The 18605-nt window shown below is 38.8% G+C and overlaps 1 protein-coding gene across 1 annotated transcript in view; it reads right to left on the reverse strand.

Moving 5' to 3' along the window:
• Positions 1–345: 345 nt before the first annotated feature.
• The window catches only part of LOC131223883 (eukaryotic translation initiation factor 2 subunit beta-like), a 63142-nt gene continuing 44882 nt past the window's right edge, over positions 346–18605 (reverse strand). Inside the window, exons 9-10 of the mRNA XM_058219423.1 lie at positions 9196–9281; positions 346–638 (exon numbers count right to left, since the gene is read on the reverse strand). Coding sequence (XP_058075406.1) covers positions 561–638; positions 9196–9281 — 164 coding nt within the window. The 3' untranslated portion in view covers positions 346–560. The remainder of the gene's footprint in view (positions 639–9195; positions 9282–18605) is intronic.

Genomic DNA, 18605 nt, shown 5'->3' on the forward strand with positions numbered 1-18605 from the left:
TTTCAAATATTGGCAGTCATGGCTTTTCTTGCGATTTTGTAGTGGAAATATCCTGATATAAATCTGAAACTTTAAAGTCTGGCTAGTTCGTTAATAAATAAATATAATTAAAATTTTAAATCTATTTAAAAATTATAATGAATATTTAAATTATTTTAGCAAAAAAAATTCTTGATAAAATCCTAAGAACTCAAATTTTGAAAATCTCAGGAGAAAGTCCGCAAGACAACAGATGAACAGTGATTTTGTAATGTTTGTGAGATGCAGAGACATTGAGTGCGTGCTTGATATTTTCAATTAACACTGGATCCATTCAAAAAAAAAAAAACATGATACTTTATCAGCTTTCACCAATACAAAGCAGTTTCCTCTTAATTGACATTCATTAATTGCATTTGCTCACATCTTGACTAACATAAAATAAGCCTGGAAGTGAAATTGTATGTAGATTATGTCCAAATACCAAGGCAAAACCACAGACTTATAATCCAGAACCAAGGTTCGAAAACTAAAGATACACAACAAAGTGAAACCGTATTATAAGGAGAAATGTAATCCGATTAAGTCCCAGCCTTGCGACGTCCAACACGAGCAACAAAACCAGCCTTGATTGGTGCAACCGACCGGGAGCAACCACACTGAAAATGGAGAAAATTGGAAACGGAATGAGTTCCTAGATATTCCAAGATTTCATTACGATAACATCAAGCAGAATGACGTAACTCAGTCAAGTGTCATAATTAATATTTATAATTTATATACATTGTAGTCTTGGTGAGTGGAGTCAAGTTTTAATGAATGACCGAATCATGACTACATTGAGCCTTGATGAATTCTGATCAGATCAAGTTTTTCAAGTTTCCAACATGAAAACAACCCAAAGTATATTGTGAGCCACATGTGATGCGTGCCTATTGTGAGCCGCATGTGATTTGTGCATCAGATCCATTGCGTCCATTGGGGATGCCCTTCAATGGTTAGGCCAAAACAAAAAAGGAATGGAAAAAAAAAAAAAAAACAAAACAAAACAACCTGAATGGAAACTTAGGTGGGATACACCATAGGGAGACAGTTTGGAGCGAACTGTTGTTTGATGGGCCCCACTTAGATTTGTGGCCACCATGCTCAAACTTATCAACACTATAGATGAAATTAAGTCATGTGAAACAACCTTTGAAGATTACACCAGCCATTTCCCAATCATGACACTTCTTATACAAACATTTGAAGTTGAAGATGAGGCCTTGGGTAGTCTTGTAGATTATCGTGCATGAGAAAAGAATCAAACAATGTAGCCAATACTTTTTTAGATCATCACAGGGGGAAGGGGAGGAGAACTATAGAAACACACAACTGTTCAGGCATTTTCCTGACTAGCGCAATCCCAAAGGGGTAAATCTATCAAAGAAAATACAACAAGATTGTAGGAAACAATCCACTAGCCAAGTGCTAGAGATCACAAAACCCCCCTCACAAATGTTATTACACAAAAAAAAACCACTACAAACTCTGAATTTTTTTTCCAATCCACAATAATAATGGTATTAAAAAACATAACGATAAAGGTAGGCAATGTTGCCTGATACGGTTGTAACCGTCATTACAAAAAATGGCCTGTAACAGCCTCTATGCCTGTGACAGGCCATTTTGGGATGAATAGTAATTAGGATTTTTCTCCTCAAATTTCTCTTAGGAAATTGTATAGATGGTTAGGAATATGCACTAGTACGATGAATCCCACGGATTGCATGAATTTCGAGCCATTCAAGTGTACCCAAATCGGGTGACACTATTCATCCAACTTTTTTTTTTTTTTTTTAATTCCTCAAATTTCTTGAGGGAAATGGGGTCTGATGATTAGAGATATGCACAAGTGGAATTAATCCCATGGATTGCATGATTTAGGTCGGTTTTGTGTTGTTCAAGTGTATCAAATCGGGCCGACACCATTCATCCGAATTTTATTTTTTACTCAAATTTCTTGAGGAAAATGGTATATAATGATTAGGGATATGCGGAAGTGGGGTGAATTCTACTCATTTAGAATACTAAATATAGGATTTTTAGAGTCAGTAAAGTAAATAGAACTTAGGCAGATTGAGAAAACATTCTTACAAAAGAATGACATGTTAAACCATCATATGCATGTTTAAAAAACAATACACATTTAGGAACCTCTCATTTTTCTGAAAACTTTTCATTATTTTTTTCATATTTTTCTTTAAAAAATTCGACCATTTCAAGGCCTTGTGATGCAGGACATGAAAATTAAATATGATATGCGAGATTTCAAGCTTAAGATCATGTTAGTTCAGAAACAATTACACAAATTCCATATCCCACATGAAAGTCCAAACATTCAATTAAGGGGAATCTATGCGGGTCCAGGCCTACACATGATAGGGCTGGATCAATAAAAATTATGAACCAAACGATACTTAAAGATAAGAAATAATCATCCACACATGCATAGTAATCAATCCCTAATCCAAGGGATTCACCAATTTCAAATCAAGGAACCCTAGGGTAAGAAAATGGGCATAAAATTGGATATTTGAGTAATTTAGGGTTAGGTTTAGGGATTTTGGGTGAAAGCGGAGTGAAAGAGAAGAGAGACGAATCAGAGAAGTACCGCACGCGTGGACAACAACAATTGCCCAGATGCACATGCGTGTGATCTCGGCCGCATGTGTGTGGGGCCCACTATTCAGAAAAAGACCACCTTGGCCCTGGTCGGCCAGGGATAGACTTCAAAACCCCCAAATCTCAGCTCGATCTGATGTACGGTTTGTGCGTGATGCTCCGCCGAAGTTTCAGCCCTCCTGTAGGGCCAAATTTTGAAATTCTGCTGTGGGGAGGAGAATTGCTGCAATAGATGATTGATTCGAAGTATAGATGATGGGGTGAGATGAGAATAAGGGATAGTAGAATATGGGTAGCAGAGATGGTGATGGATGGGTGCGAATCGGGATAGATGTGGCTTTGCACCACGGTAGTTAACCCTTCGATGAAGGGAGGGCTTCGCACCCAATTAGGCTTCACAACTCAGAGAGTAGGAAAACGCAGAATTTTTATTAATCTTCAATGAATGAAAAACAGCTACAAGGGGTGCCTATTTATAAGAAAACCTCATATCCCAAAACTCGCGCCATGTGTGCAACCTATTACTTGGCAATGAAGTAAACCAAAATAGAAACTAATCAAAGAAATCTAAAGCGTCCATGATGTTCTAAATGACATTAATAAGCAAAACCTAAAAGATGAAATCAATCTGACTTAATGCGCCACGATTATGAGATCTCATGATGGGCTTTTCTTGACTAACAGGCCCACTCTTTTGAATTAAAACTTCGTCTTTTAGCTAAGAGGCCCTCTCTGGATGTCGTCATCGATCGGATCAACGGTGGGGCCCTCCTTTTCCTTGCGTACGTGCGTAGGGGGCGGCGTGCCTGAGCGTGTGCACGTTATGTCTCCATTAATTCTCTCCATCTGCGAAGATTTCGCCACTAGCGAAATAAAACTCCTAAACCGCTTTAGGATGTCAGGACCAAGTCTCTGAAGCTTCTCCTCATTGAACCACGTGCTGTCTGAAGCTGGGCGTGACTTCCATATAATCAGGAAACCTGCCGTCCGACGTTAAAACTATCTGATAGTCCAGGATATCCTCTATTTCCTCTCTGGGTGTGTGAATATTAGGTATGAGAGGTAAAGACTAGAAAGAAAGATCAGGAAGAGTAGGTATGGGGGTAGAGGATGAAAAAATAGGTCAGGACGGGTAGGTATGTGAGGTAGAGGCTGAAAAAAATGGGTCAGGACGGGTAGGTATGGGACGTAGAGGCTGAAAAAATGGGTCAAGAAGGGTAAGTATGGGAGGTAGAGGTTGGGAAGATGGGTCGAGAGGGGGTCATGGATCAAGGGATAAATCTGGAGAATCAAGATAGGTGGGCGAAGGGCCGGATAAAGTATCAGTGGTCCCCTGAAAAGTAACTAGATTCTCCGCATTGAATGCAGAACTAATTCTCATGAAAGGTGGAAGATTTACCTCATACGCATTGAGACCGTTTCGTTTTATAATTTTGAAGGGTCCAGCGCTACGCGCGTGTAACTTACGAACGGCCTCCGGAGGATACCGCTTAGGCCTAATGCGGACCATCACAGAGTCTCCAATATTGAATTCTTTGAAACGTTCATGCTGGTCTGCAGAAAATTTGTAATGTTCATTACTAGTAGTGATCTTCTGTCTGATTTCTTGATGCCATGAATGAATGTGATGCGCAAAAAACTTTGCAGGCTCTAACGGCCTGTGTGACAGAGACATAGGGACGATATCAATAGGTTTCTCAGGTTTATAAACAATAACGACTTCATAAGGACTGAGACCTGTGGACCTATCGACAGAACTATTAAACGCAAACTCGGCTGTAGGTATTATGGTGTCCCATGTTCTGGTGTGCTCTATATCCCTCCAATGGGGAGACTCATCCGGTAGATCATCAGGAAAGACATCACGTAACTCATCCATTATCGGAATGGCCTCAGTGGATAACTCTACACTAGCCTCTGGTGCACTCTCTCCAGCCACTAGGCCGCACATGTTGTACCCCTCAAAATAGTGGTCTTGATGTCTCTCATGGGGTGGGTGCATGGGTGCACACCCATAATTGATTCATTCACCCACTCCATTCATTGGTCTATCCTCCAGGCCACCTGCCTGAGATTGGACATCTACCCCAATGGTGGGGTTTGTCCTGGTGATGGCCTTTAGTCGGGTAATGCGTACATTAAGTTGTTCAAAGCATTGGTCCATTTCCAAGCGGTTAATAAAAAACTCCAACTTCTGGGACAGCTTGTTTAGTGACTCTTGCAATTGTTCCATGTTTAGTGTAGGGTGTCAACCAAAATTCAGCAATATAGTTGTCAAAATATAAGATTTTTTTTTTTTTTTTTAAGAAACAACCTAGTTTCTAAAAACGAAAAAGGAAAGTTTTTTTAAACAAGTTAGGAAAGTTTCTAAAAAAAAAGCAACCTAGTTTCTAAAAACGAAAAAGGAAAGTTTCTAAGAAAAACAAATTAGGAAAGTTTCTAAAAAAACAAATTAGGAAAGCTTCTAAAAAATAAAATAAAAAACAAATTAGAAAAGTTTCTAAAAAAAAAAAAACCTAGTTTCTAAAGAAAAAGAAAAAGGAAAGTTTCTAAAAATAGAAAGTAAGTTTCTAAAAAAGAAAAAGAAAAGTAAACTAGTTTCTAAAAAAGAAAAAGGAAAGGAAATTAGTTTCTAAAAACAGATTAAGAAAGTTTCTAAAAAACAGAAAAGGAAAGTTTCTAAACCTAGAAATAAAAAGCTAAGTTAATTTATAAAATAATTCAAATAAGGTGATAACAGAAAATTTGAGCAACTTATGTCAGGGTTTATGGACTTCTAAACAGCCATATATGATGAGAATTGATGCGTAATGGACATAAACAACCAAACCCTAAACATGTAATGAATTCCCCTACAAGAACCCTAGGCTCTGATACCAAATTTGGTGCAGGACGTGAAAATTAAATATGATATGTGAAATTTCAGGCTTAAGATCATGTTAGTTCAGAAACAATTACACAAATTCCATATCCCACATGAAAGGCCAAACATTCAATTAAGGGGAATCTATGCGGGTCCAGGCCTACACATGATAGGGCTGGATCAATAAAAATTATGAACCAAACGATACTTAAAGATAAGAAATAATCATCCACACATGCATAGTAATCAGTCCATAATCCAAGAGATTCACTAATTTCAAATCAAGGAATCCTAGGGTAAGAAAAGGGGTATAAAATTGGAGATTTGAGTAATTTAGGGTTAGGTTTAGAGATTTTGGGTGAAAGCAGAGTGAAAGAGAGGAGAGACGAACCAGAGAAGTACCGCACGCGTGGACAACAACAATGGCCCAAATGCACATGCGTGTGATCTCGGCCGCACGTGTGTGGGGCCCACTATTCATAAAAAGACCACCTTGGCCCTGGTCAGCCAGGAATGGACTCCAAAACCCCCAAATCTCAGCTCGATCCGATGTACGGTTTGTGCATGGTGCTCCGCCGAAGTTTCAGCTCTCCTGTAGGGCCAGATTCTGAAATTCTGTTGTGGGGAGGAGAATTGCTACAATAGATAATTGATTCGAAGTGTAGATGATGGGGTGAGATAAGAAGGGATGGTAAAATATGGGTAGTAGAGATGGTGATGGATAGGGGCGAATCGGGATAGATGTGGCTTCGCACCACGGTAATTAACCCTTCGATGAAGGGAGGGCTTCGCACCCAATTAAGCTTCACAACTCAGAGAGTAGGAAAACGCAGAATTTTTATTAATCTTCAATGAATGAAAAAAGCTACAAGGAGTGCCTATTTATAAGAAAACCTCATACCCCAAAACTCGCGCCATGTGTGCAACCTATTACTTGGCGATGAAGTAACCCAAAATAAAAACTAATTAAAGAAATCTAAAGCGTCCATGATGTTCTAAATAACATTAATAAGCAAAACCTAAAATATGAAATCAATCTGACTAGTAGGCCACAATTATGAGATCCCATGATGGGCTTTTCTTGACTAACGGGCCTACTCTTTTGAATCAAAACTTCGTCTTCTAGCTAGGAGGCCCTCTCTGGACGTCGTCATCGATCCAGATCAACGGTGGAGCCCTCCTTTTCCTTGCGTACGTGCGTAGGGGGCGCGCGTGTGCACGTGATGTCCCCATCACCTTGACGGCCCTTATGGCCCTTGTTGTAATAACCACAAGGATAGTTGTTACATCTAGCGTTACCATTATTGGATACCTTGACCATAATGCTTACACGTCCAAGCATAGCCTCAAGATAGGGGTGGCAATAGGCTAGGTTTTGGCTAGGTCAGTCTAGGCTCAGGCCGGGCCCTATACTTAAAGACCCTCAACCTGAGCCCAGGATGGGCCTGATCAAGCCCGAGCCCCAAAAAATTAGTTGGGCCCAGGCCCACGCCAGACCCAATCCAAACCAAAAAATCGATAAATTACCTATTTCCCATTTGAATGTTCCCATCTATTTGTTCTTCAAGTGGGCCACACATGCACAAAGAAATAAGCATTTTAAAGAAATGAAACCTATGGTCTACATTCAATATAGATGGATTGCTTGCGGATTAGAGTGACATATTTGTAGGATATAATACATTAGATATAAAGTTAGGTAAGGCTAAAATGACTTGAGCCCATGCCTGACCAGAAAATTGATCAAACAATGCATGTGAGGCCCAAGCCCGGCCCACAGGCCAAGCTAGTAGGTCTGAGCCCGGACCAAACCTGGGTCAAGCTGAGTACCTTGCTCAATGCCATCCTTACTTGAGATGGGTTTAATAACGAAAAAGAAAGAATGCCCTAATTTATGAAAAGACTAAAAATACCCCTAAATTCATCACAACCCTATGGGCCTTACGTTATTTTGCTATAACTTGCTCAAACGACACTAGGATTGCATGATCTTGGGCTCGTTTGAAAGCTAACTGAATAGGCTACAAAAGAGGAACAATTTCGTGTCATTATGACATTGTTTGATGCTCCAAAAGTGGCCCACTAAAAAAGTGACGAGAATACAAAAGGAGACTCATAAATACTCAATATAACTATAAAAACTTATTAAAAATAAATCATGTAAATTTAATGACCATTTGATAGATTCCATGGGCCCACAGTGCAAAACTGCAAATTGACTATTGGTCTCATCAGAATTATCATTAGACTATATATCTAGACCAGATCATCAATCAAAATAATCAAAACGGTTGAATTGGACAGATCTTTGATCAACCAGTCTGTGTTGCCATATGGTTGCATCACCAACAATTCATAAAGAACAGATAGCACTTCAATTTTTTGGGCCACCATGCAAAAAATAGAATTTCATTCCAGTGCATGAATGAGAAGTGCTATATAACAAATGCATCATTTAAGTTTTAGGAAGTGTCATCTACCTTCCCACCATATCTGCGGCGAAGATGATGGTGATTGGGACTGGTGTTTGGTGGGTGAGTTCATGGATCAGTTACGGGCCAATAATCATAATGATTGGACAACTCTGGCCATCTAGTCGTTGTGGTTTTCCCATTGATAGGGGACACTGTGACTGATTTCTTGAGTTACAGGCCACTACCTGGGTCTTGGATGCCTAACGGACATGGCCATCCACTTGATGGATTGCCAAACCAATAGTCTTGATCAAAGGGCACACTGAAGAAGTGCCACATAGTACAATAAAGATGTTCTAGTGCCATCTCCACTCCCCACCATAGCACTGATAAATACTGCTGGCAATTGGAACTTGACCTATGGTCTTAACTGAAGTTTTGGCCCTTGTTAGAGGTGGTATGGCGGAACAGGATTCATGTAGCCAAAACCCAATTAGTTGGGTAAGGCCTAGATGATGATTAATTGGGACTGTTGATTTGGTGGGCCACTGCATTGATGGGCTTGGGCCAAAAATCGTAGTGATTGGACAACTAACCGACCATTTGTTCACTTAGGGTTTGTTAATTGAGGGGAATGTTGCTCATTACAAGTTAAATCACCCTTTTATGGATCATGCATTGGGTGGCTACTGGATATGGCGCACCCACGTGACAGATCACCAAACCAGTCGTCCAAATCAACATAACCAGATGATCCATCTACAATAGTCATTCCCATGTAACGTACATCATGGAGCTTCATGAAGCTCTATCTTCATCCATGAAATAGAGACAAAATCATCAACATCATTAGTATCAGAGCTATTCTGGCTATTTGGGGACAAGCTTTCATGATAAAGGGTTACAAATAATCCAAAACCGGCACACATCACCCAATAAGTACTGGTTTTGTCCATAAATGGTACAAGCTGTATCAACTCAAAATAGCCTATTTCAGGGTGATACACTGAGATATGACTTTGAATCGGTTGTGAAAGATACAGGTATATACCAAAACTGATATTCAATCCTTGTTAAATTTGACTACCAGCTGCTTCCTGGCATTAACCCTTCTGGAACCAACAGGCACATTGCTACTACCTGGAGTATTTATTAATAATATATAATAATAAAAAAACTACAAACATAAAAGATAGAAACCAACCCAAATTGCTAGAAAGATAATAATGATGATGCAAGCACAATGTAATGTAATCAGCAAGAGTCAGTAATTACCTGCTCACATCTGAGAAAGAACAGACGATTCTCCTTTGAAAGTATAGTGTCTGGACTTTTGCAGCCATTGCATATAACATATTCATCTAGAAACATAAAGTAATAATCAAAATGCATCCAACATCATGCACATAGAACAATATAGGCAAAAACATAGATGTATCTATTTTTGGAGGAGATAGGTAAAGAAAAGAAAGTTTTACTCCAATCTCTTGGAAGACGATAGATAGGAACAATCAAACCTCAATAGTTTGTACTTTGAAACGATAAGCAAGGAAGGCACAAACTGGACGGAATATCTGATAGAGGAAGAATAATTGAGAAAACTGTACAAATATGAATTAGCTAATAATCCTGAATCAAATGGGTTCCTGATAGCTTTCTAGTAAATATTTTAGCAAGGGGACATCAATGATTCTCTTTGCTACTAAATTATCTTTCATCATTGTTCGATGATTCCTCATCATTGCTTCTCTCTCTTTGCTAATAAATTATCGCTCTCTCAATAAAGATGAAAAGAAAGACAAGAAGGTAATCTAATGAAACTGGGGTTTGTCTAGTGTGATAATACCCAAGATGGAACAAGTGGAAAGCTTAAAAGACTACAGATCTACGTCTTATTAAAGGACATTAAAAGATTCTTGCTAAGATCTTAGGCATGTGTTTAAGAGATGTTTTGGGGGGAGTAATATTTAAATCAAAATGAGATTTTCCTTATGGAAGACTAACTAGGATGGTTACTTGGTAGCACATGAATGCATTCATTCAAGGCACGAGGCACACAAGCCTAGGTCATCATCATCATTATCATCTAAGCCTAATCGCAACTAATAGGGGTCAGCTACAAGAATCATATTCCACCATTCCACTCAAGGACTATATCTTAGTTAAACCATAGGTCATAAGTCTTTTCTTAGAACCTCCAACCATGTCTTTGGGCCTTCCCCATGCCCTTTTAGAGCCTTCAACTTGAGCCAATTCACTCCTCGTCTTGCTACTAATCCATCTTAACATCCTCATTTCAGCTATATGAACATTTTTTTTGAAAGATGATAAATTTATTGACCACAGGTAGCAGCCTAAAGAATACAAGAACAGAAAAAAAAGAAAAAAAAAAAAGAAAAAGAAGCAAATTACAACTATTGCCATTTGATGCAATCACCCATTCGATAACATGAGACTAAGCCCTTTTGAACACCACCAATAATGCCCCTTTCGATTCCTAAAGCATCGATCATTCTTTTCTAACCATAGGAACCATATACCTGCTGCAAAGCCTATATGCCACACTTTCTCAAACTTCCCTTTGCCCCCACCATGCCAAGCCAAAAAGGAACCGGTCAATAGAGCTTGGCAACACCCATGCTACTCCCAACAGGTTGAAGAAGCAATCCCCCATTCTTTTTGCATATGAGCAATGAATGAAAAGATGATCCATTGATTCCTCATCTTGAAGCATTCCCCCATCCTTGTTGCATATGAGCAATGAATGAAAAGATGATCCATTGATTCTTCATATTGATAGCACATCAAACGTACATTCGGTATAATCATCATTCTTTTTTCGAGGTTGTCAACTGTTAACACCTTTTTTCTTCCCACTAGCCAAGTAAGCTCCGCAAGCCTCAGAGGAGCTCTGTAACACCAAACAAAGGAAGTTGGACTGACCTCTTCACTATTTCCATGCCCGCTTAGCAACTTGTAAAAGGATTTAACTGAGAATTTATTTATCTTTAATCCATTTCATCAAATCTGCTTCCTCGAGCACCACGATAATATTGGATAGCAACTCAAGCAAACCAATGAGCTCATATATCTCTACGTCCTCTAAATTTCTTCTGCACGGTGGGGCCCAAATAACTCTCTCCTTGGAAATAAAAACGTCTCTCCACCCTCAAGTCTTCCTCTAAAGCAGTCCCCACTAAATGTGGAAACACTACATTCAACTTTTGCTCCCCCACCCATATGTCCTCCCAAAACCGAATAGTTTTCCCATCACCCGAATAGAAACCTATCCCTTCCCAAACATTACTTTTTACCAACACCATGGCTTTCCATAAATATGATGACCTAGTCCACCTATCCCTATCATCCACAACTACTACCTCTCTCCATATAAAACCCTCTTCCACTCCAAACCTCCAAACCCATTATCCTAATAGGCTAAATTCGGTACCTTCGAACATCTTTAACCTGGCCTCCAAATTCATTCTATGAACATGTTCTTCCTTTCTGGCAAACATTGTCTGTTAAAGCATCAATGATTTTTTTTTATTGCAAGGTTAAAGCATCAATAATCTTATAGCTATCCTATAAAATCCCCATAATTTGATTGGTACATTGCGATCACATAAAACTCCAAAGACACAACTCCGCTTCTTCCACCTAGCTTGAATTTCATGAGCAACATCCCCCACTTTCTTCAATTATCAATCCAAGATATCGAAAATGGTGGTCATTTTGTGGTACTTTGCAAAACTGCTCTAGAATTTATCAGAGAAGTGTCAACTTCCTTAGATGATGCTCTACCTCTCCCTACATCTTTCGTGTTATCAATGAAAAGCTAATGATTCATTGCTCTTGCAGTCAGGGGAAGAAGCATACCTTTGATACCCTCTTCTGTTGAGTCAACAACCCAAGATTTCAACTATAATTTGGTAAAGGTAGGGAATTCCTCTACAATTTTTGAAAGCTTCCCGGTTTGCCATTTACCATGGCCACAATCCAAGACTTTGAAATGCAGGGCTCTATTATAAAAGAAACGTTATTTGAAAGATGATTTGTCAACAATCTTAACAAATTCCTCATTTCCACTCCTATTGTTACTAAAATTGCATTCCTTTTATTTTTGTTTTAGCCCTACTAATGTTGAACCACTAGATTCTAAAGCATCGATCCATAGTTCTGGCTTTGTGTTTACTCCTTCTCTCATCTCATCAATCAAAACTATGTTATCTATAAACAAAATACACCACGAGACCTCTTATTTGTAAATACCTAGTTAACTCGTTTATGACAAATGCAAAAACATATGAGCTCAATGTTGACCCTGGTGTAAAAAGCCTACATTTTGGAAACTGTCTCTCCACTAGTGGTCCCCAAATTTGCTCTCTCCCTCATACATATCTTTAATCATGTCAATATATTCTCTTGAGACTCCTTTCTTTCCCAATACCCACTAGATTAACTCTCAGGAGACCCTATTATATGCTTTCCCAAAGTCGATAAAACTCACATGGAGATCTTTCCTCCTCTCCCTGTATTTCTCCACTAGCTATCTAAGTAGGAAAACAACCTAAATGGTTGACCTTCCCAGAAAATCCAAACTGATTTTTAATACATTCGTCTCACACCTTAACCTAGCTTTGCTTGATTCCCTCCGCCCAAAGTATCATTTTATGACTCATAAGTATAATCCCATGATGGTTAGTGCAGCTCTGCATGTCTCCTTTATCCTTATAAATAGGCATTGTTGATGCAAAAATCTGGTCCACCCTTTTTAGACCTTCGAGTACCTGCACAGGAAGAAGACAAAGGAGACCTTGGCTAGACCAGGGGACCCTCCGATGCCAAAGTCAGGCTAGGAATCTGGGTCTGGTAGTATCGAAGGGTTTTGGGTGAGAGATTCTGCGTACCTTTCACCGTAGGCGGAATCCTTATTTATAGCCTTTCGGGGCAGTGGCGTATATGGCAATGCCTCTCTATGTAGATGCGTATTGCGGAAGAAATCTTCCTCCGGACGTGTCGTGATTGATTTCCTTATATCCTCGGCGAATCTCTCGGAGGATAATCCTATCTTTATAGCGAATATCTAGAAAGATAATCCTATCTTTATATATTCTAAGTGTATTTCTGTCCTAAGGCCGAGGTCGGCTCCCGAGGCCGAGGTCCGTATCTGAGGCCGACTTCCAAAGTTGGTTCCCGAGGTCGAGGTCGGTATCCGAGGTCGACCTCCAAAGTTGGTAACCGAGGTCAAGTTCTTTGGTCGAGGCCGACCTCCAAGGCCGAGGTTGGGGTGATTTTCCGGCCCTCAAGCAATCCATAGTCTTCGAGTCTGTTCATCTAGTCAGTCCATTTTTACCCATAACAGGTACCATTGTATTTTTACTCCATTCATCTAGCATTTTCTTTAATCTTACAATCTCGCTAAGCAATTTTATCAACAAAACAAACCAGCATCTTCCATGCACTTCCAAACCTTTAATGGTATACCATCGAGTCATAAGGCCTTTCCTTTATTCTCGTCTATGGTCTCTAATGTCATTTGACTTTATGATTCCTTTTATCCTTATGCTCTCGGAGTAATCATTTAACAAGTTCTAAAAATTATCATCTCAACCTTTCATTGATATCATTGTCCTTAACCAATACCCTTTAGATGTTGATCTTAATGCATCTAACATGATCTAGGTCCCTACCCTTCCCCTCTCTCATTTTTGCAAGTTTGAAGACTTATCTTTGTCACCTTCTCTCATCCCCAACGGATTGTGCGTATCATCATATGCCTTAAGTTTGGCCTCACTTGGTACATTCTTAATCCTTTTGGTGTTTCGATATTCTCCTAAGAATTTCTTGTTTCTAGTAGCTTGTCAAGCTTGAATAAGAACATTTCTCGCTAATACCCTTTTGAACTTCATCATTGCACCACTGAGTTTCCTTATATGAGCGGATTTTTCCTCTAAATACTCTTAAAACTTCTTTTTCCACTTTCCTACTGCACTCGGCTATCTCAATCCACATAACATTAACATCTTTCATCTTTAAAAAATAAAATAAATAAAAACAGTAACATAACACTTTTCCTCAACATTCCACATTTCTTCTTCCATCAATGTATTACTAAATAAGGTCGTTTTATCTTTTAAATCCACCACTTCATTTTTTGGCACCTATCAATTTCACACCCTCACCCCCATATCTTCATTAAACGTCCATAACTATTAATTGCCTAGTCAAACTCTCCTCAAGTATAACCTTGTACTCTTTAGTCTTTACAAAACGATTGGTTTGTCCTGTTAAGTATTGGCTTCATATATGATCCACTTTTGGAGGTTGTCAAATGTTCATCTTTCTTTTTAAAGTGTATGTTTGCTAGAGCTAGATTGTATGCTATAGCAAATTCCATGATGGCATCCCCCGTCTCATTTACTATCCATTCACCCCTTCAAATCACCTACTATCTTTTCCTACATGACCATTTAGGTATCCTCAAGAAATATCCTATCTCCATTTTAATCTCATTGCAATAGTCCATCCATGTCCTCCCAAAATTGACTCTTGATTTTATCCACTAACCTTACCTGCGGCGCACATGCACTAATGATATTGATTCTCATCTCCCAAAAGAAGATATATTAATAAAATCTTATATCTTACTCTCTTAACATCTTCAACTTAATCTTTGAAATCTTTGTCTACCACTATCCCTACCCCATTTCTTTTATATTCATCAATTTCTCTAGTTTTTTTTCCCCCCTTTCCATTTAGTCTCCTATATCCAAGATATGTTAACTCGACTTTACTTCATCGAATCCACTAACTCCATACTCTTACCTATCAAACTTCTTGCATTTCACATGGCAAGACGAATACTATTCTCATGGACAAGCTTCAAATATTCCAAAATGATTACGTAATGGTAATGGTGGTAATTGTTACACAGACGGGTTACAGACAAGAAAAAAAGAAGCTCTAACGACTGTCATGGGGGCTGTTATGGCCTGTATCGGCGGTGGCCGGCCGCTATGGCCACCATTATTGTTATGGAATACCTTGACTAGCTTCTTTACCTACACTCGTCCAAAATGCCATGGGAACCCTTGCCCACTTCTCGCCACAACTGGGGGTCATTGCCTTGGGTCGTCATCATTATCATCTAAGCCTTAACCCATTTAATTAGGGTCGGCTACATGAATCTTGTTCTGACATTCTTCTCTACAAGGACCAGACCTTCAATTGGGCCATTGGTCATCAAGACTTTTCTTACTACTTACATCCACATCCTTTTGGACCTTCTTGCCCTTTAAAGCCTTCAACTTATACCAACTCACTCCTAACCAGCGCGGTTCTTGGTCTCCGTTGCACATGACCAAACCATCTAAGTCTACTTTCCTTCATCTTATTACCTATTGGTGCTACTCCTACGTTTCCTCGAATGCATTCATTCCTAATTCTATCTTTCCTCGTCTTACCACTCATCAATCTCAACATCCTTATTTCAACTACACTCATCAATTTCAACATCCTTACTTCAACTACACTCATCCTATGAACATGTTTTTAATTGGCCAAACATTTTGTCCTGTAAAGCATGGCTGGTCTTATAGCTAACCTGTAAAATTTCACTTTCAGTTCAAGTGGTACACAACGATGATGTAAAACTCCAAAGGCACATCTCCATTTCTTCCACCCAGATTGAATTCTATAGGCAATGTCCTTTTCAATCTGTCCACTCTCATGAATTATTGCCCAAGCTATCAAAGGTGTCATCTAGGGAAACTCCTTGGTTAGTAGTCTTAACCAATGTTCGAAATATCGGTATCGCGTTACGTATTGCATTCTTGGGATACGGACACGTATTGGTTATCGCATGAGATATATCGGCTGTATCGTGTAATGTATCATTGTTGTTGGAAACATGGGGAAACATTGGGAAATTGGTTGAATTTTTCAATAAAACTTTAGTGATTGTTAAAAAAGACATCAATACATACTTATAAATCAAAACCTTACAAAAAACAAGTACACATAATAGGTTTTCTTTGTATGGGGTCCTAATCTATGCGTTGTCTAACTGAATTGATGCAAGTATATTCAATGTCTATTCATATAATTTATAAATGTAAGAAAACGTGTGGAATGCAATACATTCACAAGCAAAAGAAGAATCAATAGATTAGGTTACATACATGCTTAATTTTATGTTTGGACACAGATTGCAAACAATTTGCGAGAAATTGGGAATTTTTTATTTTTTCAATTTTTCATGACTCAACATCTCTTCCAAATCTTAAAATTGAAACTCCCAATCTATGATTTTTCTTGCAAAACATGAAAAATCATGGATTTGTATCAATTTGACACTAATTTAACATGATTTACAGAAAATAAAAGGATTGGAATTCGAAAATACTCACCAGATCAAACATGTGGGATATATCGCACTACCTATGCATTTCGTATCGCACAGGTGGGATACAAGATATATCGTGGGATATATCGGCCGATATCGTCGATATTTAAAACACTGGTCTTAACTAAATCCCTATTTTCACTCTTATTATTACTAAATTTGCACTCCATATACTTTGTTTTAGTCCGACTAACTTTAAATCCTTTAGATTCTAAAGCATCCCTATATAAATGTAGCTTTGTTTTTACACTCCCTCGTCTTGTCCATCAAAAAGGTGCATGACAAGGAAAAGGCATGTGATTTCATTAATTGGAATTTTTTTAGTAATAAGTACAAAGATCGAGGCTTGGGCTAAGATTAAGAAAGTGGATCCAAGAATGTTTTGTATCTGTGTCACTCCATTCCAATTAATGGTTCGCATATTGGTTTTATCAGGGGGGCCAAGGACATCCAACGAGTGATCAACTATCACCATTTTATTCGTTGTTATAGTGGAGGCCCCAAGCAGAATGCATGAAAAAGCATCCTTCATCTCACTAATTGAATTAGAGATGAGTAAAAACAATTGCTAAGTCTCCTATTCACAATTTTTTTAAAACGCACTACCTTTCTGTGATGTGAATAGCTCCCAAATTATAAATTTGAGAAACGTGCTAAGGTGTTCTGAAGCAATTTCAAAGCAAAAAGCCAATATCCATAAAAGCAATATTATTGGAGTGAAGATTTGATGAGCATAGGGTGAGCTTGGGTGTTTGTATGTAGAGTGGGAGGCCTTCCATTATCATACCTCCGTATCAAAAAGCCAATAAAGCATTTGTGTAACACTATGGTGGAGAGGATGGAAAGAAATTATAGGCATGGAAAAGCAAATATCTATCTTAGGGGTAGTATTACTCATGAAAACAATGTTATTCGATATGCCAGTTTACTTTATGTATCTATTTCAGTTCCCAACAAGTGTCATTCAACAGTTGAGAAAATGGAGATTTCCTAAGGAGATGCATGGATGATGGGGACATTAAAGGACCTACTCAGGTGTATCAGAGATGGAGATGAACACCCACATCAGTGCAATTTTCTTTGTGGATGGAAGACGAGTTCCAGATGGGGACCGCCAGGCCATTTTGCAGACCCCACATACATTGGACGTGCATCAGGAAGACCCCATTTTGAGATAATGCATGTGGGTTGCTTAGGAGACAATTTTAGTCATAGGATTTTTATTTCATGTCAATCAGGCCATTGGGCCACTAAATCTTCCAGATCTGAGCCCCTTAGACTCTAATCTTGACTCCTTTATATTTTTTTTGTTATTTTTAGGATTTATTTGATGGTTGAGAATAATAATAAGTGTTTTAGTTTTCTTATTTTGGATGATGGGCCATTTCACCTAAGAGAGTGGCATAGTTGTAATTATTTCGAATTTTTAATTATAAAAGCATATGTGGGGGGGGGGGGGGGTTTCCAACCCTAGTGGAGTTATTGAGAAGAAGAAAGAGATAAGCCCTCTTGTGTGAAAGAATTTTCCTCGTGTTTTAGGGTTTTTTAGAATCCCTCCCAATTGAATTGTGGAAGGGTAGAAGCTTATTAGGTAGTAGATTCCCCAAGGTGCATCCTTCATCTTTCTCTTCTTCAAAAGGTATTCTTCTTCTTCTCGTCTTCCTCCTTCCCTTCCATTACAACCATCTAAACCTATCAAAACCCCACTCAATCCTCCCTCTCTTTCTTCCCCTTTACCTAGACACGTGTGGACTTGCACATGCACATGCACGCACGCACGTGCGTCCATACGGGCAGCCACGTGTGAGCCCCCGTTTGGACTTTTCCTTCTTTAGTTTTCCTCTAAATCTCCCTAATCCCTTGATCCTTTGAATTCCTAAAAACCCCATTCCTAAATCTCTGTCTATGAATACAAAACCCTAATGAAAATCTGAATTTTTTTGTAAAATTTTCCCAAAACCAGAATTTTGCTTGCGTCGTTGTCTATTCACGTAGTTGTTGCACTACCCACACTAGATTGGAAGTCCCTAATTCCAAGTGGGTGACTCTTGAATTATTTTATATTTTCGTGCACTGCGTATGTGATAACCTAGGATCTTCGAGTTATAAATCTGAATTTACAAATCTATTATGTGGATATGCTTGATTATACATGTTGATTGCTGAAATTAATGTGTAATTGATCTCTCATCTTGCATCTTAGGATAGTTTCCATCATCCTACATCAATGGAGATGGGAAAAGAAGATTCATCTGGTTAGCAGGGGTGAGGTTTGCTA

The sequence above is a fragment of the Magnolia sinica genome, chromosome 13 (genome assembly GCF_029962835.1).
Source record: "Magnolia sinica isolate HGM2019 chromosome 13, MsV1, whole genome shotgun sequence".
Taxonomy (NCBI): domain Eukaryota; kingdom Viridiplantae; phylum Streptophyta; class Magnoliopsida; order Magnoliales; family Magnoliaceae; genus Magnolia; species Magnolia sinica.